The sequence below is a fragment of the Poecilia latipinna genome, unplaced genomic scaffold, assembly GCF_001443285.1.
Source record: "Poecilia latipinna isolate Pla-1442-1.1 unplaced genomic scaffold, P_latipinna-1.0 Scaffold871, whole genome shotgun sequence".
Lineage (NCBI taxonomy): Eukaryota > Metazoa > Chordata > Actinopteri > Cyprinodontiformes > Poeciliidae > Poecilia > Poecilia latipinna.
The window spans coordinates 49,905-76,008 of record NW_015113487.1 but is presented as its reverse complement, the minus strand read 5'-3'; the positions used below and the strand labels follow the sequence as shown (position 1 = coordinate 76,008).

The window sequence follows — 26,104 nt, the reverse complement described above, 5'->3', positions numbered from 1 at the left end:
TTTAAAGATGCAACTCTGATAACTTCCTCTTCTGGGTGTTCAGAAATATCTTTCGAATAAAACAACTAACACAAAGAGCCGCTTTAATTGCTCAATTTTATAGAAGAGATTTGAAAAGGAGGAGGAAAAGTAAGGCAGCTTTTCTGCCTTACTTTTTATTTTAAGCTAATTTTATTATCACTATTGTTTCCCTTGTGTTTCTAAATGAAAAGCGGAATGACAGTTTTAGATTAAAAAGCTCTTTTGAATGTTTTATGTATTAAGTTGAGTGCCTCTCTGCCCAGGTATGAAATTCGGGACCCACATCTGGTTGAGGAAAGTGTTCTGAAGATCTTGAAGGAGAAGACGGACTTTGCCGACTACAGGCCCAGACCCTTCAACATGCGTGAATTCTACGAGCGAACGGGCCATGATATTAAGGAAATGCTGCTGTCCTGCTCCTACAGAGGGACGGAGTGCAGCGCTGAACACTTCAAAGTGGTGAGTCTTAATACTGCAAAAACACAAAATATTACCAAGGATTTCTGACTGTTTTCTAGTGCAAATATCTCAGTACACTTGAATTAAGACAAAACTAACTTAAAATGAACTTTTTAGCAAGACATAGGAGCTTGTTTAGAGTCAATAAATGCTTAAATTTGATTTAAAAAATACTAGTTCCTCTGGCAGATTATTTCACTTATATGAAAAATGTCTTGTTATAAGTGAATTTATCTGCAGGTGGAACTAGTATTCTTTCATCAATATTAAGGCATTATTTGCAAGAGAAACTATTCAGAAATACTTGATAAGATTTTATGTTTTTGCAGTCAGCAGAGTGGTTTTATGAGCATGTTTGTAACACATGGTTGGTATTGCTGCTCTTTTTCTTTTGGGGTGTTTTTTGTTATTTTTGATTTGTGGAACAATCCTTACTTTTTCTTGCATATATACTGCACATATTTTAATGACATGAAATGCTAGGTTTCAAAAATTTTTGACAAACATTTAACGAAAAGTGAGTGACAGAAAGACACACCACTAGATATGCAGCAGTCTCTTATGTCTTGTGTATTTGCAACCGTTAAATAAAAGTTATCCAACTCCTTCAGAAGAGCTAAAAAGGATTATAATGTGTTTTTAAAAAATTGTTTAATCTTCTTCAGTAAAAGCTGTGACGTTTTGCTTTGGCTCCATTTGGTTTGGTTTACAGCATCAGGAATTTAGTCATTTCTTCTGTCATTGCTCAGCAGTTGTAATAAAATGCCTCATAGGGCTTGTTGGACAAGGGCTGCTTATTGCTATTGATGCAGGACTGATAAGTGCATTGATTCTCAATTAGACTTTAAATTCTGTGCAACAGAGTATTGGAGGAGGCTGATATTTCTTTGCACATTTGTGGCATGTCATTAATGACATCTTTAAAAGTATGCTGAATAGATGATTTTAATTTTCTTAACCAGTCATTTAGTAGTTTTTTTTAATACCACTAAGTCACAGCAGAAAATCATCTCAGCAAAGCTCAAGTAAAATTAAACTTTTGAAAATACAGCCTTGATAGAACTCCTTTGGTTGACTCTTTATATTCGTTTTTTATCTTTGTAGAACACATTTTTTGATCTAAAAGGCAGAGATGTGTAATACCAAAACAAAATGTGGCGTAATGTTTCACTGCTACGGTGTTTAGTTTGATTAGAAGCAGGTCGGTAACATGAGCGTCCCTCAGAGTCCGTCAGAAGTAAGCATGAGGCGTTTTAACATCAAGTGAAAAATACTGAGTGTAAATAAAACATTAAAACTCATCATGATTTCACTGGAAAACTGTGAACATTTCATCAAACTGTCGAGATATATTTGTGTATCTCTGTCCTGTCTACATGTTGGCATTGATTTACTCTTCTGTACATGTTAAATACTTCTCTTTAAATGTTTATAGTTTTCATAATTATGGTTATTTCCATAAATATTTCTGCAGCACATCTGTTTTCACATTAACATGAATGTATTTTAAACAAATGCTCAAACAGATTTTTAGTGAAGATCAGTGATGTCTTACCATTTCTGCATCTTATGAGAAAAATCAAAGTAATATATTTTTGGAAATCTGTCCCTGTGTGCCCTTCATAGTTTCTTAAGGGTGAAACGTCTCATGATCCCTCTGCCCCATTCCTATAAAAGCATGTAGTACAGCAATACCCACATCATTTGGCTCCTCTAATCTGCTGATGTGTCCACATTAAGTCTAGGTAGTTGTGTTTATGGCAGATGGTGCATAATATGGCTGTACTGTATTAGTGCAGTAGAGGAAATGGATGAACAGCTCAGCAGAAAGTAACTAATGGTCTGGAAAGAATCTCCAGTGTGATATAAAGTGTGACAAAAAGAAATGATAACAGCAAACCTCCACTGTGTGGAGCTTCTGCAGGTTTCTTCTCAGCGTCTATGATGTGTTTTGCTAACGGACATCGATATGTTATGCTGCTTCATCAGAAGCAGAAAATGGGAATAAAGTTGATTTAACTTAACAAATTACCAAAAAGCTTGATTTTAGATGATATTTGCTTTTATTTTCACTACAACATAACCACACCAGGAGTACTGTATCACCATATGTGGCTGGGTGTTTAAATGTAATATAAACTTGTATGCTTAATAACTTTGATTCATATATTTTACAGTCTCAACAACAGCAGAAGTTGATGCTAACATACCAGGGAGTCAAAGTTGCACAAAAGACTCTAAGTATTTGTTTACAGTTCGGTGGATGGGAAACAGAAGGACTCATTATTTATTAAATCAAAACCAGCAGCGCTGCTGCGGCAGAGGCGTTCGTGTTTAAACCTCAAAAAATGCCAACCAAAGGTCAAAGCATACCATGGAGGATAAGGGTTATTATAAATAAAAGAAAAAATATATATATCCATGAAGGAGCACACTTCTGCCAAAAAAATCCTCCAAAATTTAGATTAATTTTATATATTAACAAGTAAAACTCAGATATTTTATGATGTCTGAAAGACATAAAGTTGCAAGACAAGAAGGATAGTTTTGGATGATTAAAGGTGTAAATTTACGACATTCATTCATGGTGATTCTGCACCTGGGGAATGTCGCTCTGACCCAGGAAACGAGCCCAGATGAACCACTTACATGTTGGAAAATATCCAGATCCTACATTTAGCAGCTCAGTCCTTGAGAACATTTGGCTTTTTCTTTTTGGTAGCAAATATTTGACTTTACATTTTTAGAGAAGATCTTACTTTTAACATTGTAACTTCATGCTTTTAATCATTGGAAGTTATATTTTATTTTGGTAAATTTACCACTTTCCAACATCAGAGAATATTCAGACTTTCTCTTGTAAATATAGAAAGTTAGCGTAGAAATTTCTGAGGTTTTTGGGAGAAATCTACTCCATCATGACTGCATTGATTTTTGCTTTGATTCACAGTAGCTTTGATACTCCTTTGTAGGGACAGATCAAAAACCTGGAACTAAATAAGTTCACAAGACAACATGTGTGATGGTGAGAAAATACAACCAAATGTGAGGAGAGTTAAAAATTAAAATCCACTGAAAGAAACAAAAGTAAGAAGATACTGTATATATAGTGGTGGGCACCACTAACTGAAAGGTTAGTTGCACTTAAACCATTAATCATGAACATTTGTTCTGCTAAAGCTAAGGTGCTACATCAGCATGGATTTTAGTGGAAACTAATGCTAAAGCATCACCTTCTATTCAAATTATGTCTGCCATTGAAATACTACAACCCTAAAACATAATTTTATTTATTTTACATAATTTACATGTTCTATATTGACCTTGGAGATCTTCTTATATTTTCTCCATGTTTCATTTTGCTGCTGTATGTTTCTTGTTTGAAATAGTTATCAGGTGAAATGTAGAGAGAGAACACAAACAGCCTTTCACTCTCTTCAAAATCAAAGCATGAACATAAACATCTTGCTACTTGAAGAATATTTAGCCGTCAATTACCAAAAACTTAAACACAGATGTTGAAAGTTATTCAAGCAAAAGCTTAAAAAAAGCAGTTGAGGAAATTAGTGCTTTAGAATTTATCCAGAGAAATTAATTTATGGGAAGCTAAGTGTGCTACCTTTTCAAAGTTAACTAAAGTGCTAAATGATAAATTAGCTCTGCCATTAGCGCCTTAGTGGATTAGTATGTACAGAACACAGAGGGCAGACACTAGAAACTGAATAACTGACATAAGCTTCATAAAAGATAGAAAAGTGTGTGATCGAAACGCATCATGATTTCAGTGTCTATGGCTTTATTTCTATCTGAGTGACATGTGAACTGTCGCAAAGTCAGCTGTACAATCTTGAGCCCTGGGGAGCCTGCTGCAGATAATATTCCTGAAAGTGTTTTTCCACTTTGAACACTCAAAGGCAACAGCGACAGACCTCAGTCTGCAGCGAAAACTCTAACTTTGTGAGGCTCACCCTGCGGGTGCTAGCAGAGAGTCCAAGGGAAAGACAGATGACCATGAGAGAAAGGAATAGAGGAAGAAGAGCAGATATACAGAGACTGAAGCCTAGGTAACAACAAAGACTTGGGATATAACTGAACATAATGGTCAAGTGCTCCAAAGAGACACAAAATAACAGCTGCCACAACAGCAGAACAAAGAAGTACTATCGGTGGACACCCAGCTTTGTGCTCATTTAACCACGGAGCTCCTGTGTATCTCCCTTCTCCAGCTGCCTTCTAGTTTTCCCTTAACACAATGCTGTGAGGCATGTCTCTCCTTTCCACTCATTTATTTAAAAAAATAAATGATTTGTTAGCTTCTCCGCTAACAAATCAAGGTAGAGAAAATTATTTTAAAAATGGGTTGCAGTGATGTTTGGCTGCACTGAACAGATTAGAAAACATACAGAAATAAGTCTTTGACACACATTATAATCCATCTATCAGTTTGATATATCTGTGTAGTGGTATTATTTTTACTATAGGCAACAAAGGTTTCTTTTTCGTTATTGGCGTCATTTGTCCTTCTCCATTTGTAGAAGTGCCAGACAGGACAAAAGCTGCAACCTTGACAGATTTGAAGATGATCTCATCTCTGACGATGATCACAGTTTACAATAATTTTTACTGATGTCACTAGTTATTTTATCCATTTTAAAACTGAACAGAAGTGACAAAAGAAAACCAATTCAATCATGTGCTGATTTACAAAACATACAAAAACAGTTTTTTAATGTTTTTCTACATATCCAACAGAAACAAACAAAAATTTAAATTTCTTTAGCTTTTTTGTCATTTTTGTAATTTTTTCAGGATATCTGGGTCTTATTAAGTTATTCTATTAATACAAATACTATTTTATTATTATATATATTTTATTCTAAAGACATGAAACAAAAGAAAGCGGCAGTTTTACCAAATTCTCTGCCAAATCTGAGCACTGAGACTTGTTACAGTAATCAGGAACAGGCACATTTTTCTCTTTTGACCTAAAGAAATCCATCATAAAGGTTTTTACAGGCACAACAACGAGTCTGAGAGCCTTTATAGGTGAAATGCAGAATGGTACACTGAGTCTTTTCAATAGGGAAGATGCATTATTATAAATAATATTGTCATACTGCAGCAAAAAAACAAAAAAAGATGGCATAAGTTTTTCTGGCTGATCTTGACTTAAATGTTGCCCAGTTTAGGTTTTTTTTTAAGAAATGGCCAACATTAGCATTAAATAACTTTTTTAAAATTAAAAATCAGGCTTATGCCATCTTTTGTGAGACACCTGCCTTATCATGAGACATTATTGTCGTACATTTAGTCTTCTTTGAGTTGATAATCAGTTTCATTACAGAAAAGCTCCCTGTAAAATCTCCCATGGTTGATTTCAGGAAACTGCTGCTGTATAAATGAATCATCAGCATATAAATGTATCTTGGTTGCAGTCGCTGATATTAAAGTGGGGCTATAATGATCCTAGGACCACTGTTAGATATCAGAGGTGAATCTACCAGTTCTGCAGTGACTCTTTGATAAATGTGGCAGACTCCTATTTCCCAATCTGCGCTACAATCTGCTTGACTGCAAAGTCAGCGTAGTATAAATTTTACCTGTCCAGTCAAAGGGTAGAACTATACCAATAAGTGACGAACAAAGAAAATAAAAACTTAAACGAAGTCTGTTTTTAAGAAATGTAGTGTAATAAAAATATATATTAGAGTAGAAAACTGTTATTCAACAGACCCAAGAAGTAAGAATATGTGTGTGTTTTTCTTCAAGGTACAAACATTGTGTGTTTGTGCACATAAATCAGAATGTGGAGGTCTTGTTAAGTTATTCTTGACCTAAAATACTTAAAATGTTGCTTTTTTTCATTTCTCCATTGATATTCAGATTCCTCTCTTTGTACAGTAAAGAGACGGGATCAGTAGATAAATCCTGCTCTCGGATTGAAGTTCACAAACTGTCTAAAGCAATATGTTGGCTTTATCCAGGACTTGTTTTATCATCTTAGAGAATCTAGTCATGAAATTTGAAAATTCGTTTTGCTGTCCTTTGGTTTTAGTTTAGAAGTTCATCCTTTAGAGGCAGGAACTGTTTTCCTGGCTGAGTTATTTTGATTGTTTTGTTCTGTGCAGGTTTTGAGCTGCAAAAGTTTTTTTTTTTTGTACTTTCTAGGTTTATTACTAATGCATAATTTAAATCAGCTCGCCGGGATCCGATAACCTGTGTATCTCAGAATATTTGTAACGAGTGGTCATTTATAAATCCCTGAAACATGCCATAAATCTGTATAATCATCAACTGTTTCTGACAGATTTCCCCTTTGTTCGATTCTTTCTTATTTATTTCTATTCTGGTCTCATCCATCAGCTTAAAGCTGATGATTCTGCTGTTCTTTTTTTGGCTGTCTGGCTAATTCCCACCCTTTTCCCTCCTGAGGATAATTCAATCAATTTGCTATTACTGTAGAACTCAAAGACATGGATCTATTAGGTTGTTGCTGAGTAATGAATGAATTTCTAATGAAAACCAAAAAGAAAACAACTTCTCTTTTAGGTTTAACGAGACTGCTGGCTTTCCCTGACACTAATTTTCCTTTTATTCTTATCTAGGGACAAAAATCAACTTATTAGGTAAAAAGATTTCGTAATTACTCATTTCAAAACATATTTTAATTTTAATATTTTTCCCAGGCGTGCTTGTGCTCCGTTTCTCAACTTCACCGCTGTTTGCTCATTTGTCATTTAAATGTGAAACTGGAATATGTGTCACGATTCAAACAGTAATGACTCCAACAAAAAAAAATTAATATTATGCTATTAAAGTTACAAACTGAGCTATAAAAACACACACCATAAAACGTGGCCATGGGTGAACTGCCTGGAGCCTCCGTCCCAGCAGAGAGGAGAGCAATGATAACAGGCGACAATTATCTGTCAGAGGGATTTGAAGAACGAACATCCCCTGCATAAATAATGCACCCCATCTGACCCATGGTCATACTTTTAATTACAAAACGAAGGCCATTTCTTTATTTATATAAGATAGGCTGGTGATGTGAATGTGGGGTCGAAAAGGGTTCAGGGACAAAGGGTGAAAAGAAGATGAAAGCAAAATTCAAAGCATGAATGGATCTAAGAAGCGGTTTAATCCGTGTAATGCGGCCTGGTGTGTGTTTGTGAGAGTGACGGAAAAAACGATTCACTGAACTGTACAAGCAGTTTGTGTTAACATCCGTGCATGCTCACTCTCACACCTGGGGTCAGTTTAGAGTCAGTAGTTAACCTTTAAGCACATGAGTGTGGAGCGTGGGTGGAAACCCCTGCAGAGAGAAACCCACTCAGACACGGAGACAAGAGGAGCGTCCACACAGAACGGCTCCGGCCAGGCGTCAAACCGGTGACCTTTAAACCCTGTGCTTAACATACACGCACGCACGCACGCACGCACGCACGCACGCACGCACGCACGCACGCACGCACGCACGCACGCACGCACGCACATGTTTGTGTTGCTATCTTTGTGGGGACTTTCCATTGACTTCCATTTATTTCTACAGCCTAAACCTTACCTTTACCCTTTTCCTAACCCTAACCATCACATACCTAACCCTAACCCTAACCAAAACTCAATTCATACCTTAGCCCTAAATCTGACCCCTGACCCAAAAACAGGGTTTCCCCTTGTGGGGACCAGGCTCCGGTCCCCACAAGGAGCAATTGGTCCCCACAACGTAGTATATGTCAGGAAAATCGTCCCCACAAGATATTACAAACAAACACACACACACACACACTGAACAGGAAACATTAAATACAAACATTAGCCACATTTCCATTGACTGTGCAATTGTGGATTTTGAAATTTCTTAAATAAATTTGCTGAATGGAAACATGCCAGTTTAGAAAAAACTTGCATTTCAATAAAAAGTTTTGGCACTGGGTTGATGTATTTTTTTGGTCATATCAAAATTGGTTTGTTTTGCAAAACTGTAAACGATTCACATGAACAACAACTGGAAGACGACGGCAGGAAGTGGTAGGATGATGATGGCGCTGCAGGTTTTTTAATGTTTTATCTCCTGAACTAAATTATTCACATGCGATTTTAACAGCATTTCCTATTTAATGAAAGAAAGACAGTTGCATAATTTTTTTTCATTAGCGGAACGTCAAAGTTTTGTGCATATTTCTAACGGATACGCAGCGACTGATTGTTGCCTCTTTGTTTTGACTTGTGATGACTGCGACATACTTGTTGTTTGTCCCTAGTTTTAAATATTCATGATTTCATATATGAATACTTTAAGGTATTGTTCACTGAATGTTATGGCCTATGAGACCATATGGTGAAAAAAATTCTTAATCTCAAAATCTGTTTACCTCTCTGAAAAATAAATAAAATATAACCAAAATGACTGTTTATGCTGTTAGAGAAGATTAGCAATTTGATGCATCTTGATTGAATTGATTCTCCAGGACCAGGAGATTTGTTGATTTTTCTTTACCCCATTTTTTTGTTGTTTCTTGTATTTTCATTAATCAATAAGTTACTCTGCTGCGATGCTCACATTTTACACCATGTTATAAGGATAAATTCTGTTTCTCAAATTGTAATTGAAACCAGAAAAATGTTTCAGAAATGTGAGGTCTCTGGAAAAAAACAAAAAAAAAACAGCCCTAGTTGATATTCAAAAATGATTTAAGCACTTGGCAGAAGTTGCCAGAATATAAGCCCAATATTTTAGATGCCAAAACTCAGAGAGGGTTGCGGACACTGGTGGGAAGATTTTGGAAAATTTTGGTATTTCTTATCCCACGTTGCAAATATTCAGCAGTAATATCACATTCACTTATTTCCTGATATTGTGGAGGCCTAATAATAATTAAACATCAAAGCAATACACTGTTTAACCTTGACTTAAGTACCAGTCTAAGATCATATTTCAGTTTTGTCAGAATGATTTGTTATCAGTATCATTTGCTACATCCAGTCCCAAGGAGCTAATTTCACCATCATGTTTGAATCAGATGAGCGGTTCGTTACCAGGCGGATGACATGCCTAACCGGGAATCCAGCCAGTTGGTTCAGGTGTGCTGGGCCAGGTATGCATGCAGACGTTTTTAGGACTCTGGCTGCCTGTGGTAATGATCTGCTCCAGACTGGGGCTCATTTCTAGCCGTCTTCCTGTGGTCGGTTTGGCCACGCTGTATGTTGATGCGAGACATGCGGCGGACTGAAGAATTCCCGCTCAGCAGCTGAATGTGAAGCAGGACTCGGCCGTCCCGGTGAGCAGCCCTCGGTATTCTGCACGCCGGTGCACAAACAGCGGACGCAAGGCTGAAATTCTGCAGATAGTTTGAGTTATTATTCACGCGGTACTGACAGGTGGCAGCCTGCTTTATTAGGCAGCTAATTACCACCCAGTCATATTAGTGAAGAACACTTTTTTCCCCTTCTCTTTGTCCTCTCTCCATCATGTTTGTAATTTAGTCGTTCTTTTAGAAGCTTAATCGTCTGCCGTGGCACATTGCTATCGGAAAATTTCATTCTTCTCTACCACATTTGAATTAATTGAAGAAAAATGTGATTAATGGATTTGGCATTTGAATTTGACTCTGATGATTACATCTGCTGATGGATGATGTTTGCCATAGGAGCCCATGCTGTTCCCTCTGTTTTTATGATATAGCTTTTGTCCTGACTGTATTATTGAATTTAAGACCAGAGGGGATGAATGACAGACGGGTCAAAAAGATGTTTCTTCATCCTGCGGATGACAGGGTACAGCTGTCATCTTCTGTGTCTGGAGAGAAAAAGTGTGAAAAAGGGAAGATGGAGCTGCACTGTGTTCTGATGGGTTTTTATCTCACCAGGCATGTCTTAATTATTTTTTCCATTGTCTTCCTGGTAGATGTCGTATCATAAAAACACCCAGCCTTTGATTCCTACTTCTCTCTTTTTTTTTTAGGTTATTGATGTTTCAATATATGGAAACAAATTAGAAATTGTTGTTTGTGAGTAGGAAAAAAATTCTACAGATATTTTTTTCTTACTTCCAAATATGTCAAATATTAAGATGAACTTAACATTATTTTAAAGGAAACAAGACAATTTAGTTACAGAAATAGAGTTAATTGGTTTACCAGAGTCTGAAATAGTGACCATGACGTTTTCTAGTTAAAATAAATAAACTTGTGTTAAATGAAAAAATAGTTTACATAAACTGAACAAAGTCTAACAATAGAAAGTGATGAAGTATCTATAAACAGCACAGAACAAAGTCTTCCTCTGCTGATAAACCCCATTGTTCTCTTTGTGAAGTACATCTGTGGTTTCCCGGCTCAGACGTCTTGTGATGATCTGTTTTTGATGTCGCTGCAACAGCAGAATCCACATGTTGTATCTGCCCCAGTTAGTCAGCGATTCAGTCACTCAGCAGCGTTTTCATCTGAATTAATAAAAGATGCTTCAGATATTTTTCTGATGAGAACAGAGGCTTGTCACTCAAGGCACACACAACCTCTGTGTGTCCTTGCTATCGTCTGTACCAGCACCAATGCCTGCAGCAACAGATCAGCCGTTGGTTGTTGTGCGTGTTGTTCAAGGTTTTGCAGTTAATCTTAAAAGATTCAGCTTTCGAAATGTTGGGATCAGAATATTATTGTTTTTCTTTTTTCACTTTTTTGTTTCAAGAAGACGCCGTTCCCCAGGAAAAAAAAGAAATATTTAAAAAAAAAATCTTTTTATATGTTGTTCAGACTTGCTTAACGGATGAAGGACTAGTGGAGGTGAACTTAACAGCAAAGAAATGCAATAGCTATTTATTTATTCATCCATTATTACATTATAGAATATCCATCTGTTTCTTGAGTATTTGCATAACTCTGCCATGTCCATAACTATTTAAAATGTTTTACTGAGATTTCATTCTAAACTTGTTCTAAATTTAAAGTAGCTTAATAATTTCTATTTGCACAATTGATCATTTTTCTCTTTTCTTTCTCTTTCTACCAAAAACTGAATGAATAAATTCTAATGTCTGGTGTTTTGGTCTCAACTCGCCCCGTTTTGGAAGGACAATTTAGTTTACAGAGACTTGATAATTAATTTATTTGCTGTTCCTGTTGTTTTGTTTGTTTATTTTGGATATTTAAAATGTCTTCCAGTTCCAGTGTTAAATGTTCATTTGACGTTTATTGATCTTTGAGAGTAATAACTCTAGGGACATCAAAATTGATCATGCCAGGCCTAGTCATTTCAAACTTCTCACACAATGTGCTGCAACTTTATTTTTAAACATTCTCTGTAAACTCAGACTTGTTCTATTATCAGAGCTCGATTGGAGACCGACACCAGACCCCAAAGCTTTAATGAAATATCAGATATTGCTGCTTTGGTAAACAAATAGAGGTGAGTAGATTCACCAAAAATTATGAAGATGTTTTATGTTAAATATATTTTTCTTGTTTTTAAATTGTACTTTTCAAATTTTTAAAATATCATCGCACCATAAAACAGGACAAGAAAATGGAGTCTCTGTCATAAAACATCGAAAAGGATCAATATTTTGAGTATGTGTGATATAAAGAATAGGTGAGTCTAAGATAGTAAAGCATTTCTCACTGGTGCTTTATGATTTTGTATTAAAGATGAATATCAAAGCCTTGACATAAAAAGTGATGAAGTCTTGGTGGCACTAAGATTCTCTGAGCTCTAAAAGGATTAAAAAAAAACAAAAAACTTATCTTCCTTTGTCTTTGCTTCAGTTCTTTTAAACTCGTTGATTCTTCTTACCGCACATATGATCAATTTCCTTATAGCCCTCTTGAAAGGCATGCTCTCTTGTTTTTCTCATTTTGAAGAGACTGAATTTATACAGCAGGAAAATGGGGAAGTTGTGGATGACTAATCAACACCATGAGAATTTCAAAAGTACAGTCTAAATTAAAAAGTTAAAGTAGTTTGCAGGAATTTCATGGGGTGGAAATAATTGGTACAGCAGTGATTTGAAGAAACTGCACATTATTTTTTGACACAGAATAAATATGCACCAATGGAAGATTTGACTTTCTCAGAACATGGTACTGAAATAAAAACTATCGCAGTTTGGCTGCAGACAGCTGGCACTGAATCCCCTCACAGGTAATTTGGCAGAATTCATGCCTTGCATTAGCTCAGTTAACAGTGCAAGACAGTGAAAATCATGATGCATATTAATGACACCTAACATTTCTAAAACCCTTGGCTTCAATGCCGGCCCATACCTTCTGTCTTTTATTTATTATTTGAGAAGATAATATTCAGAACTGTTGATTACATGGACTACTTTTCATCAACGTTACCATTTCATCTTTTGAAAGGCTGAAGGCCATTAGTTTGGATGGAAACTGAATTTTAATGAGGGAAAATTAACATAAAGAATGGCAAGGAGGACATTTTGTTAGAATATAAATTATTGAACAAAGTACGTATCGAGCGTTGTTAGTTCTTAACTTCAGTGGGCTGTAAAATTGCTGATGAAAATTGGCTAATAATAGCAAATCAAGTTTCAGATTCCAACTATCAAAGCGCTGCAAATTATGCATTATTTAAAGATGAATTTGGACCATAATACAGAAGTGGATGCCTGATACTTCTACTTTGAGTGAGGTCTTTGATTTAACATTTAAAATGCTACAATCTTCTGCTTTTCATGATGTATAAATAATTTTTTTGCTCCTCCTGGAGATTTACTATCCTCAGGTTTCAGATGCAGCCCTGCTCCAACACACCTGAATAAAATGAATGACTCATTATCAGGCCTGTGCCAAAATTTATGTCATGATGTCCGTTTGTCTGAATCAATCTAAATCAAAACATCGTGCTACTGATCAAAAAGTTATATGTATGATTTTATTGATCAGATGCTCCATTCTTAGTTCTATTTTCGTCTTTGCAGGAAATAAACATCAGCCATTATCTTTAAAAAAAACAATTCTCACCATCTCATCCTGCTTATCTCCGTGTTTACTTGTGATTAAAATGTCACTTTTATTTTTTTTTTTATCACCACAGGTGCTATTGGGAAAAAATTGGAAAGCATCAGACCTCCCTTAAATATTGCTGAATCCTCAATTCACACCAGCGTAGATTACCATGTGGAGACCACAGAAAGGAGCAGGCAGCACATTCATGCAGTCCATCTCATTTATATCTCCATTCAGGATTTAAAACGTGTGTGTGTGTGTGTGTGTGTGTGTGTGTGGGAGGCTGGTTATGCACTTATCTCAGGCTTGTGCATACAAACAGGTCGTGCAGTAATCGGTAAAATTCCAGATTTAATATCCAACTTTAAGAGCTCTGCTTGTGCTGACGAGCAACTTTGTTAGTTAAATCTCTGAAAAGCAAAGGTCATGCTTTTTTTAAATGTAGCTCTCTCTTTGGAGGCTGAGTCTGAAAAGTTGCCAGTTTGTAATTTAGTAATCTGGTGCAGCTCAGCTGCTCTTGCCTTTTTTTTTCTGCCTTTGATTGTGTTTGCATTACTGTGCTGCATGCGCATAAATAAACATGTAATAATTTCAGCGCTGTGTTTGTTATTTATGGGGAAATATGCCTATGTGTTGCAGCTACTGTAGCTGCTGCAGCACTTCTTTTAATATTGGAAAGTATTTTTGTCGTAATGGCAGACTGACAGTTACAGCAACTTTGCCAAGGCCAGGTTACAAATCAGTGGCTGCAAGCTGACAGCAGAGATGAACCCAAGCTTAAAATACAGCTAGTGTACAATTAATCTGTCACCAACTTTATGCTTCTGCTTACCGAAGGAGCAAAACGGCTGGCTGTATAAGTACAGGGATGATTGTTTATGGGAGGAGGAGGAAGGTTGTGTTGTAGTCTTCCTGACCAGATGGAGTATTTTTTTTAGCTTTTTCCAAACGGAAGCACGGCATTCGAGCTACTCTGGGGTTTGACTTACGCCGTTATCCAGAGTTTGACCCCCTTGTGGTCTGCCTTTGATTGTGTTGTGGTATTGGTGTAAGTAAAAGGTAAACAAGTAGAGCTCAGTATGTGAAAAGTTTCTCTCTGTCGAGGCTCACAGCATATTTTCTGTTTTGAGGGATTTGAGGAGTCTTGTGTGTCAGCATGCTGCCCATCCCCTGCTGGTGTTTGAATATCTGCTTAGTTGAACTTTCCTGTTGACTCAGTTATAACTTCCCCAGGACACATTTTATCTCAGCCTTGTCTAAAGAAGAGTTTAGATAAGGCTGAAAAGAATCAACTTGGGCTATTATCACACTTCAGCTGTTTAGTCCACAAGCTAGTTCATTTCATCCCTTGGCGCGGTTCGTTTGTATGGATGTGAACACGACGTTGGCAAAAGGGAGCTGACCGAATCCTGCCGAGGCAGCTCCTCCAAACGGTTCCCAAACCAACTCTGGAGCGCTTCGTTTATGGTGTGAACGTGATCTGACTGGATCCAAACCAGCTACCAGGTCAACACTGCAATCTGGATCCAAACGCCTTCCTGTAGGCAGGTGTGTGTTGCATTGTGGGATGTGGTAAAGTAAGCTAACAACATTGGTGCATCTTTTTTCATTTAAAAATTTGAAGCTCTCTAAATCATCCAGTATACTTCTCAAACTGTTTATATTTCTAACCATTTGTTGGAGTGTTGTTGCTTTTATTGACCTGCTGTAAAATTAATTGCCCATTAGGACATGAATAAAGAGCTGAATCTGAATCTTAAAGAAGCATATTGGTGTCCAAATGTGGCTAAAACGCAGAGTCGCTGCTTGAGCTAAATTTTGAGTCAAAAGGACAAAATAAAGTCTAATTTTTGCTAAGATTTTACTGATAAATCAATTTCCTTAATTTTAAGTGAATCGACCACCACTTTCATGTCAAAACAATTTGATCTCCTCTGCAAAAGCACAGTTGTATGAAATCTGTAATAACTTAATACAGTCCAAGGTGAGTACAAAAAAATCCTGTCCAGGCAGAGGGATCCAAAATGAGGCAGAGGCTAGTCCAAGAAATCAAGATGGGAAAGAAAGTTGGAACAAAGGATTGAATGCTTGATAGAAAGGATGGAGACAAACTGGCAAGGAAAAGCTGCAGACAGAGGTAAAAATAAACAAAGAAAGAAAGACAGAGACACAGGTGGATAGCATAAGGGTTTGGCAGAGTCTGATTATTGGAGATAATCTCAGGAAGTCTGAAATGAAACTGAAAATTAGAGCACAAAATAAAACCATACATTCAAAAAGAACAAAACCAACTTTAAGACCCTTAGAGCTGGACATAACAGAAACAAGACTCGATGCTCAGATCTGTTGTACAAATTTAGTTTACTGTCAGAGTTACCAACGTAGAAACTTTACCTTTATTTGAAAAGCATTAGATTGAAAAATGTGACTTTCTTGACAAACATTTATAGGATCTGTAATCTCAAAGGATGGAACGGCTTATCTTAAACCTAAACTGATTAAAGCTCTAAAGATTTGTATTTTTGACCTTTAAGATCTGAAAATACCATTTTTGTTTGTTAAGGTTGACGTCAGTAACGTTAAGTGGACTCTCTTGCTTTGTGAAACTGCACAATCACGGCACAGGCTGTCTTTGCCAAATGTTAAAAAAAACTGACCTTATTCAATGTCATTTAGGTTTTATAGGTTTAATAATGTTCCCTTGAAGAAGTAAATGTATTGCTGATGTTGATTTAAAATGTTATGGCATTTATGTGGGATATGTCCAGCTTTGCACAGGCAGCAGATTTTTCATGTTCTTTACAAAATAGCTCAGTCAGATTAGATGATGCACGACTGATTACAGCAAATTTTAACGTTCTCATAACTTCTTAGTTGGTTTTACATCTGCTTATTCTACCACAGTTTGATCAAATGATACGTTGTAGCTCTGGCTGTGTTTAACGGTTGTGGTGCTAGAAGTTGAACCTTCTGAGTCTGAAGTCTTTTGAAACAGCTTTTTTTTGTCTAGTATTTCACTCCATTTGTCTGCCAATCCACACTGACCAGCCTTTGTGTGTTTGCAGAAGAAAAATAATCCCACAGCACAATGTAACCACCACCGTGTTTCCCTGTGGGCATAATGAGTTCAGAGTGATCTAGAGAGTTAATTAAAGCTATCCAAAAAGTTTCAGTTTGGTCTGATTTCACCAGGAGACCTTCCCCTTCACGGCTTGTGGCAAACTGCAGAGCTTTTACTTTTAGACTTGTACAATGCAGAACTAGCAGCTACCCTGTCAACGCGTTAGCTAACTCCTAATGACCAGGTCTTAGCAGGTCTTTGTAGGTTTACAGTTGTCATTATTGGTGGTGATTAAAATTTGGAATATTTTTTAAAGACCCAAACTTTGCTGAAAAAATGAACTGTCTGCTTTCGGTAGGCCTGTTGCTATATACAATAAATCAATCGCATAAAATAAAACAAGCTCAATAAGTTCCATTTGTATGATTTATTGTTTTTCTCTTTTCTCTCTCTCTTTCCATCAAAACTGGTACATTTGTCTCAGCTAGCCTTTTTTAATGATACTTTTGTTTACAGACACTTTATGATCCATTTTATTTGTTGTTTATGTCGTTTTATTTATTTTAAATATTTAAAATATTTCAGTGTTAAATGTTTATCGGAATTTAAGGATGTTGTTTGAGGTCTTTCTCTTATTGTTTCAGTGATTTTCTTTTTATTTCTCTTTCTCACTGCTTAAATCTCTTTCTCTTTCTCACATGCACTTTTTATTTTAATTATGTAAAGCACTTTGAAATGCCGGGCTGCTGAAATGTGCCATACAAATAAATTTTGATTGATTGATTGATTACTATTACATTGTTAGAAAATGGTCTCAAAGCAGCGACAATTTATCATCCCGTCAAATGTGTTATAATGACAGGCCCATTTTCAGGATGCAGTTTGTTCACTGATGTACTCAAACAAACAGCATAAAGTAAAGATGGATAAATACAAATGCATGCGTTTTTTAAATCAAGATTTTTAAAGCCATTTAAAACTTTCCTTCCATGTCAGAGTTATATGTGCTACGTTGTTTATTTATTGTGTGACAAAATGTAAAACAGTTCACGTGGAATGAATGCATATTCTCTCCTGCCTCTCTGCAAACACTCTGTGTTAAGAGTATAGCTTTTCTTCACCTCCCTGTTTGTCAGCATGGTGCTTTTTTTATGACCACACTACAACAATCTTTATTTCATGTTTAAAGGCGCTTGTTTTGCTAGATAACGTCACTATAATTAAGGGTCAGAACCCCCTATTTGAAAAAGGTCGCCTTTTTTCTCTACCATTTGCTGCTGATCTAAATGGATCTTATAGCCACTTATGTCTAGACATCTTCAGCACTCTTCAGAAAACAATATCTTGGGTTAAACTTTTTATGATTTTTATATTTTTGTATGCTTTCAAACCCAGGTTGTAATTTCTTCTGTTCTTTTACCTTTGTTGTCTTATTGTTTCATCCATATTTGAAATGTATTTGCAGAGGTATTTAAAGCTGCCATTGTTGATTTGATTATTCCACTTGTTCATTCTAATACAGCTGCGTTATGCGGTGGTGGAACAGAATTTGATTGCATAAAGACATGCCAAGTATGCTTCAGACGCAACACAGACTGATGACTTTGATATGTTTACCGATGGTAGAGTTGTCATCGTTCGACTTTTTTAAAATCAGACTTAATTAATACTGACCCAGTTTCCTATTTTCTGTCACTCTTAGAAAGGCATCAAAATGACAGTACTGTTGTTCAAACAATAACATTGAAAAAAGAGAAACTATTTTGCTTAAATAGTATTTTGTAAACCCTTAGTACAGACAGAATGACACTGCGACAGGGACTATTTGAGTCATTCTTTCTGATTATTTCTTGGATAATCGTTTTGCATGTGACAAAATGTAATGTTTGCTCCTTTTTTCACAACTCGTGACTCTATGATGCTTTTATGATGTAAAGCACTTTGGCCTGCTTTGTTGCTGAAATGCGATATATGAATCAACTTGACTCTGAATAGATAGGAGACATAAATTAATCTTATTATCAACATTCAGCCTTGCAGTGACCCAAAAACCTTCTCTTTCTTGTTCAAGATGCACCACACAGTCACAGCCAGACTAATCGGTTTGTTGAGCAGACTATAAAAGCTGTTTTGTACTTAGAAAATCAGAACCTTCTTTTTTTTATTTGGCTATTTTCTGAAAATCCCACCAATGTTATATCTGAGTCTCACAGTGTCCTTTCCTTCAGAAGTACGGAGATGGCCTTTTTCTAGTTTAAAGCCTGGTTCAGCCGGGCAGTAGAGCTGCACTTGATGTGCTGAGGAAATAAAAAGGTTTCACTTAACAACTGCTGTGCATGACTTCATCCTGCAGATTATGCTCAATCGAGTGAAGCCTGAAAGCAGGGATTGCTGTGTCAAAGCAGAGGCAAGGCGCTGGTGTTACCACTAAGGTGTCAGCATGGCACTGTGTAGAATCCGTGTCAACGTCACAAATACTGAAGTTACTTTGTAATCAGCTAAATGTCATGAAATTATACATAACTGTTTAAACACCATGAGTCATCCCCCATTTTATATTAGCCTGAGTCTCCTGTGTGCTTTTGGAATGATCTTAATAAACATTTCTTCAGGCTTTCTTCTCCATGCTTTTCCTTCAAATTTCCCTGTTTTTCAATCATCTTCTTCGTGTCAAGTGTTTATTAGATTTGCTCTTGTAGTCTCGATCAAGACTTAGACTAAAATTTTGAGAGGCAAATCAAATCAAAAGGATGACAAACCTCCAGAAAGCCCAAATAGGTTTCAAGAAAATGTTTAAAAATTGTAAACAAGTATGAAGACCATTTTAGAGTAATTCCATGAAGTCTGGTCTGTTGGAGGAAAATGAAGTAGATAAGAGTTGATTAAAACTTTGGTACACAGCTTAGCATTGCTATTTTATGTATTTAAATGAATTATTAGCAGCAGTGGCGCACTTCCACTAATGTGCTAATAGTGGAGCAAATTTTATTTAGCACTTTAGCATTTTTGCTATCTTTGAAAATTCTTTGCACACTTGGCTTGTCCTTAATATTTTTTTCTAAATAAATTCTAAACAGCGTTTTCATACCTCTCGAAGTTTTCGTTATTAACTTTATTCGACATTTATATTCATGCAACTATTTTGAAGTAGTTAAAGACCGTCTACGCAGCAGTTTCATTTCCTCTTTAACTTTATGTCAAACAGGTAACATATTGGACCATAATAAAACACGTAGCATAGAGAACAAGATAAACCAAACATATAAGAGAAATGTAGAACATGTAAATTATGACATAATTAAATTGGGGCCTCAGGGAGGTAGTCTTTCAAGGGTAGATATAATTTGAATTTAAGTTGGTGCTTTAGCTTATGCTAAATACTGTGTTGCTATATTAGTATGAGTGGTAATGCCACCTAAAAAGTTCAGCTAACTTTTTAGTTTGCTGCTCACACAACTGATTATTACTTGCTCCAAGTTGGGCAAAATAATGGTTAGATATTCCAGTATGTGTGCACTATATCCAGAAGACATTCTGCTCTGAATGTACTGAAGGTATATATTAAAAATATTGAAATATCAGCCACCCAGAGAAAGCATACAGGAGTAGATCTCGGTGCAAGTGTGTGAGTAAACACTCAATGTGTACTGATATGCATGATTACAAGTATGTAGATATCCGGCGCTCTCAGCTGGGCAGCTGCAGGTCAGGGCTCTCTAACCTGATATGGATCTCAGATTTTCTAAAGGAGGCACATTTTTACCAGCAATGAAGAGAGGAGCAGTAAGCAGCTATTACTATGCGCTGCCACAGTCTGGACCAGCATTACAGATACTGCCTATATTTTGTGGATCTGCTTGCCCATTAGTGTCACAGTTTAAATGTGTGGTACTGGGGAAAAAATGCATATTTTTTAGCCGTTAAACAGGTTTTAATGAATCATCTGGGTAATGGTGCGGTAAGCCACGAGGCAGGGAGGAACAATGAGAGAAACATGGCAGCTTGCAGTGGCTTGTGTGTCCACTTTGTTATCACACTGCCCTTGCCTGTCACTGGGAATAGGTTTCATTTCCTGGTATTATTCCTGGTATTATTCCCTTCCTTTGTTCGCTTACATCAATATTACACAGACTAGTCATAAGGATGATATATGTGCATTATATTTCCTGGGCTGTAGTAAAGAAATCTAGTCCAGCAGAATTACAATCCCAGAAAAGTATTTTGCTTTGTCAACATGTGCAGTGTCCCTGGTAAAGACGGATAATAAGCTCTGAAATGAGTCCATCTTTTGTCGCTGCACCATAATCTCACATTAAAAATTTGAGAAAATTGTTCATTAATTCTGGGGGGAATTGTTAGAAACAATTATGCTTCTTCCAAAATCACTGGTACCAGACGTTTTTGCACCACTGCTGTTAGTATTTGTAGACTCTCTTTTGCCAACAGGACATCATTTAGTTTTCTCCTATAACCTTTCACAGAGTTTGACCATTTTTCTTTCAGCAATCTCTCCAGACTGTCAGTTCAGTTCTCTCTTATGGTTTCTTGTCTTCAGCTCAGCCCAGAGCTTTTCTGTGGGATTTATGTCTGAAGGTTGATTTTGTGTCTGATAAAATATTTCTCTGTCGATTTGACCAGATTTTGGATCATAAGCTTTTGAGAGACCAAATAAAGAGGCATTTTGAGTTTAGCAGTTTATGATGCCATACAGAAACCGACTCACTGAGTTAGATTATCGACGGCACATAATGATGGGCAGAAGTGGCTTCTCCACATCATTCTTCACAAAGAAAAAAAAAACACCTGAAAGTTTATGGCAGAAGAATGCGACCGCAGTCTTCTGGGAGATGAGAAAATTTCATATGATTACAATTATAATTGCTGTCTGCTTGTCTCATTTTCAAATTGACATCACAATGACAACACTGTCTACAACTTTAACTTTTTTTTAGTGTCATTGTTGGAAAGTTGCCCCTGACGGAGAGAAACTCACTGAACTCGAGTCTCTGTCATAATGAGACTCGTCCTTTTTGATGAGCTCCTGCTCCTTCAGTCCCTGGTCTGAAGACTAAATGTTAAAGGAACAATTTCATCCTGACTGCTATTTTGTTCTCTAACAAATCTTAACTGAAGTGTGGCTTTATGTTCTCACTTGTTTGAGATGACAGAGTCTCTTACATCCATGTTCAGCCTTGATGTCTGAAGCATTTTATGTCTTTTAGGCAAATGTTGTTTTTTGAGTATGTATAATTTTATTTTATCTAAATAGTTATTTAGATGGATGCAGGTCTCTGTTGTCTGTTAGACAAATCTAAGTGTAGAAAACACTTTCTTGGCATATTGACTGAACCTCATTCAGCCGAGTGCAGACCAATGGCTGAAACAAATGTACGTATGTGTCGCATCATATCTTTACCCCGGGGAAGCAGAAAGTCCTGAATCAGTAGTTAGATGTTCCAGGAAACTCCATCTTTAGGAACCATAATCGCTGAAATTTGCAAATACTTGAGACTCTCTCTAAAACATTTACAGCTACCTATTTTAATAGGTCAAGCACAAAATATTCATATTCCCACAGCAGAAATACCTTGGCACACAGCAAACCCTGCAAATCCTGAACTGCAAATAAGCAGGGATCCACTGTGTATATTTAATTTAAAGGGATTTTACCCTTATATATTAATCAATCTGGTTTGTTTTGCACTTAAATTCAAAGCTGTGTTCTATGTTTTTCTTCTGCTGCAGTAAAAGTCATACGTTTTAAGGCGATACCTGTGATACCACAGCATGTAGGCATTTGCTCACCAGTTAGTCAAAAAAGGTTTTATCAAACACTCTTGTGGCGTGTAAGTCCCAATATTTCTTGTGGGCTGTTAAGTTTTAGAAAAGCTGTAGATAATGTGAAGCACTGTGATGTGTGAGGAGGTGGAGGAACAGTTTACAACGTATCTGGGAAACTTTGAGCCAAGGGTTTTAATTTAAAACAAGCCTTTCTTCCTCAGAATCTACAGTGTAAGTATCCTGGAGCGAGATGATGAATCCAGCGTCTTCTCAGTCGCCATGAGTAAAACATTGGTAAGCCTGTAAGTGCTGAGGAAGAACAGAGAAGAAAGAAAATCCGATGAATGAAGATGATGAAAAGGTTTTATCATTTGTATTGGGAGTGTCGTCATTGATGGAAGGATGTCATCATCTTCAGAGCACATATTTCTGCCCCGAGGAAGACTTCCTATTGAAATTTTACTCTCTAAATTTATCCTACATCTATCATATCTTTTGAAGTGATGAAATAAAAAAAAACATGCAATTGTTATGAAAATTTCCTGCAATATGGTCAAAATTAAAAAGAGTCTTTTTAATTTTCCACAAGAATATGGGAAGCTCTGATAAACATAGTGTGTATTTCACTTCTACTGATTTGAGTATTTAAGTAGCGACTTTTGCTTCTGTGAAGTAAATACTCTTGTGGCACTTTACACCGAGAAGGTTTTGTCAGTACATAATCACCTCTGTGGCTCTGTGCAATGCGGTGAGGAAAATTCAAATATTACCTCAATCATTGTCTCCTCTCAATTGTTCAGGCAGCTTTTCCAAAAGCTGCAGCACATTATTTAACATTTAGCACATCTGACATCTCCAGACTGAGTTAGCTATTACCTTGTCTGTCATTACTCATCAAATAACAGTTATTAATCTATAATGCCTTACAGGTGTTAACATCTAGTCTCACACAGCCCTCTGCAGAATGGCCACAGATTAATCATTTATTGGAGTCAAGTCTTGACTTGTCTTCCTTTGGCTTCTGTTTTCATAAAAGATTCAAGTTGCTCTAATTCCTAGAGATTGAATGGGTGTTTTTTCGGTCGTTACCTGAGCATTCTTTATGTTCTACCTGAGATTTTGCTGTAGAATAAAACAATATTAGAAAAACTAGAAAGAAACAAACAGTTTGTTCTGACAGATTCTAGTCAGAACAAAGTTGATCAAAGTGCTGGGCAAGTGAATTAGCAATAAAATTGCTTTCACATACATATTTTATTGATTATTTGATGGAAAGCAAAATAAAGCTGATACTTTGTCTTAAGAGACACAGACGGATGGAGACAAAAGTTGGAAGGGTGAGAATGCATTAAGATGCAGCATTATTTATGTGCTTTTTTATTCTTCCAAACTTACCTGGTAAGGTAGGAACCAGGTAAGACGTTACAGTAAAAACAGTAAAAACAGGAACAGGAGTTTTTATGGTTGAGGTAAAAGTATTTAAGATTAAAGCAAGGCAAGATACACATATTCATATCAACTATGACCCAACATGTTTATGTTTACTGATATCCCCATTAGCATCAGCAGCAAGCTGCGTCAGCTAAAAAAAAAAAAGACGTTAGTTACAAAAACATCATATTGCATTTCTATATTCATAAATACACAACTATACTATAGTATTATCAGTAGTTTCATGAAATAAGGTATAAAGTTTTGTCTTCTGTCCATTTTCTGATCTCAGTGAAATTACATGTATGTTCATATGGCTAGAATCAGAATTAAATTGCTCTAATTCATTGGTGTTTTATTTTTTGCTTTGCTTTAATTAACTCCTAATTTTACAGAACTTAAACTCAAAAAATAAAAGACAATGTTTGAAATGTTATATCAGCAATATTCACATTTATTATGCTTATAGAAAAAGTTGGACATGTTTAAATATCTTAGTTTTTCTCCCAAGAGGCTCCTTTAGCTCAGCTTTGTCCAGGCAAGCAGAAATCTGGGCTCAGCTGGAATACACATGAAGTGAAAGCAAGACCTGGCAGGAAGGCAGAACACAGCAGCAGCACAAACATTTGCTTTTAATTGTTAAGACTCAGACCTTGAATTTGCATAGTTAAGTTCATCCTGAGAATAAATGCAGTTCTCATTGGCTCCCCTGATAAAGATAAACATATGGAAAAACCTTAAAATAAACTGTTCTGGACATATTAGGACTTTCTGGGCCCAAAGATCCACTTTTCCTTGCACTTCTCCAACCTGCTTTACATTTATGAGTTGACAAGAAAAATTTGGGTTCCTGCCCAGTCTTTTTTGTCACAGTTCCAGTTGTTTATGTCTTTAAGTTCTTGTTGGCTGCCAAGTAAAATAAACTTGGCAGCCATTTTATGAAGATCAACACATATCTGTCTTGAGTATCAGATTTTATTCCAGTGTTTTAAAGGTGGCTAAAATAAATTTGTTCTCAGTTACTTCATATTTATACTCCATCGAGTTCAAGGTTCCTATGAACTGATCAGCTTAGAAAAGTAAATAAATGAAAATGTGTTTTTTTAAGACGTTTTAGAGGTACCAGTAATTCTGGCAACAGTGGATAAAAAGATTGCTTCCTAATAGGGGATTATTCTGGTATTAAGTAATGTACATTTCGACAATAATAAATCTCCATAATATTGAGAGGAACTAGCCTTGCTTCACTCAGACAGCCAAATCCTATTGCTGCCATTCACATTAGTTGAACATTTTTTTAATGTCTCAATTTTGTCATTCCTTTCAACATGAATTTCTTAAAAAAAAACAAAAAAAACAAAAAAAACAAACATCATTGTGAAGTCAAAGGCCAAGGAAAAAAATAATGTCTTTTATGAATCCGTTAATCTGTGACAGACTGGTGACCTGTCCAGGGTGACCCCGCCTCTCGCCCGGAACGTTAGCTGGAGATAGACACCAGCACCGCTCCCGACTAACACGACTAAACATGGCTGGAAAATGTCCATGATTGGTCCCTAGATGCTCTTGGGCAACATGAGAAACGTATATTTTTAAATAACTGACTGCGCCTGATTGTTAAAAGGTCGCAATCGCATTCAATGTTCCAATCTGATTTTATTGAGAAACACTGAGAAATACTCATGAAAAAATATAAACTTGTTTTAGGTGCTAGAAAATAATTTGTGTATTTAACCTTTTTGTGTTAGAGCGGTCCATATCTTCCACAAATACCGAGAGTCCAGAGTTTATTGCAAGAGTGAAAACATTGTAAACTTTGTTTTACTAACTGAAGAAACGGTAAAACGTATAATAACTCCAGACTGTGTGACTGTCGTCTTCAAAATAACATGTCAGTCAAGAGATTTCTATATCGCCACAGTAAATGCCATCTTACAAAACTTTACTCTTTACAAAAAAACCTTTTTCATTTCAATCACATACGTTTCAGTTTATTGTTTGATAATTATGCTAAATTATTCCAAATAGATTAAAAAATTTCTAAAGAAACAGATTGCATTGTAATTTTTTCTCTTCTGTAAGGTCTTTGTCAGTTTTGCTAAAAGACTTATTGGTGACATTTTATGAGACATTTTGAGTTGCATAACAACAATTGTTGATACTTTCATCTATGGTTTCATTTTCAATTAGTGATTTTTCCTTTACCTGAAATTATTTGGAAATGTCTAATTATTGGTGATAAACTAGCAATTCAATTAGATAATTAAAACAACTGGAATTTGGCAAAATTAATATATATATATATATATATATATATATATATATATATATATATATATATATATATATATATATATATATCATATATAAACAAAAAAAAAAAAAAAAA

The 26,104-nt window shown here is 36.1% G+C and overlaps 1 protein-coding gene across 2 annotated transcripts in view; it reads left to right on the top strand.

The window, feature by feature from the left end:
- LOC106957080 (acid-sensing ion channel 1-like) overlaps positions 1 to 26,104 on the top strand; it is a 100,768-nt gene that overhangs the window by 25,472 nt on the left and 49,192 nt on the right. Inside the window, exons 2-3 of one of the 2 annotated variants that reach the window (XM_015048284.1) lie at positions 285 to 480; positions 22,506 to 22,830. In XM_015048284.1, the coding sequence (XP_014903770.1) occupies positions 285 to 480; positions 22,506 to 22,538 (229 nt within the window). In that variant the 3' untranslated portion in view covers positions 22,539 to 22,830. Of the gene's footprint in view, positions 1 to 284; positions 481 to 22,505; positions 22,831 to 26,104 lie in introns of those variants that run through there. The other variant, XM_015048285.1, reaches the window with a different exon arrangement.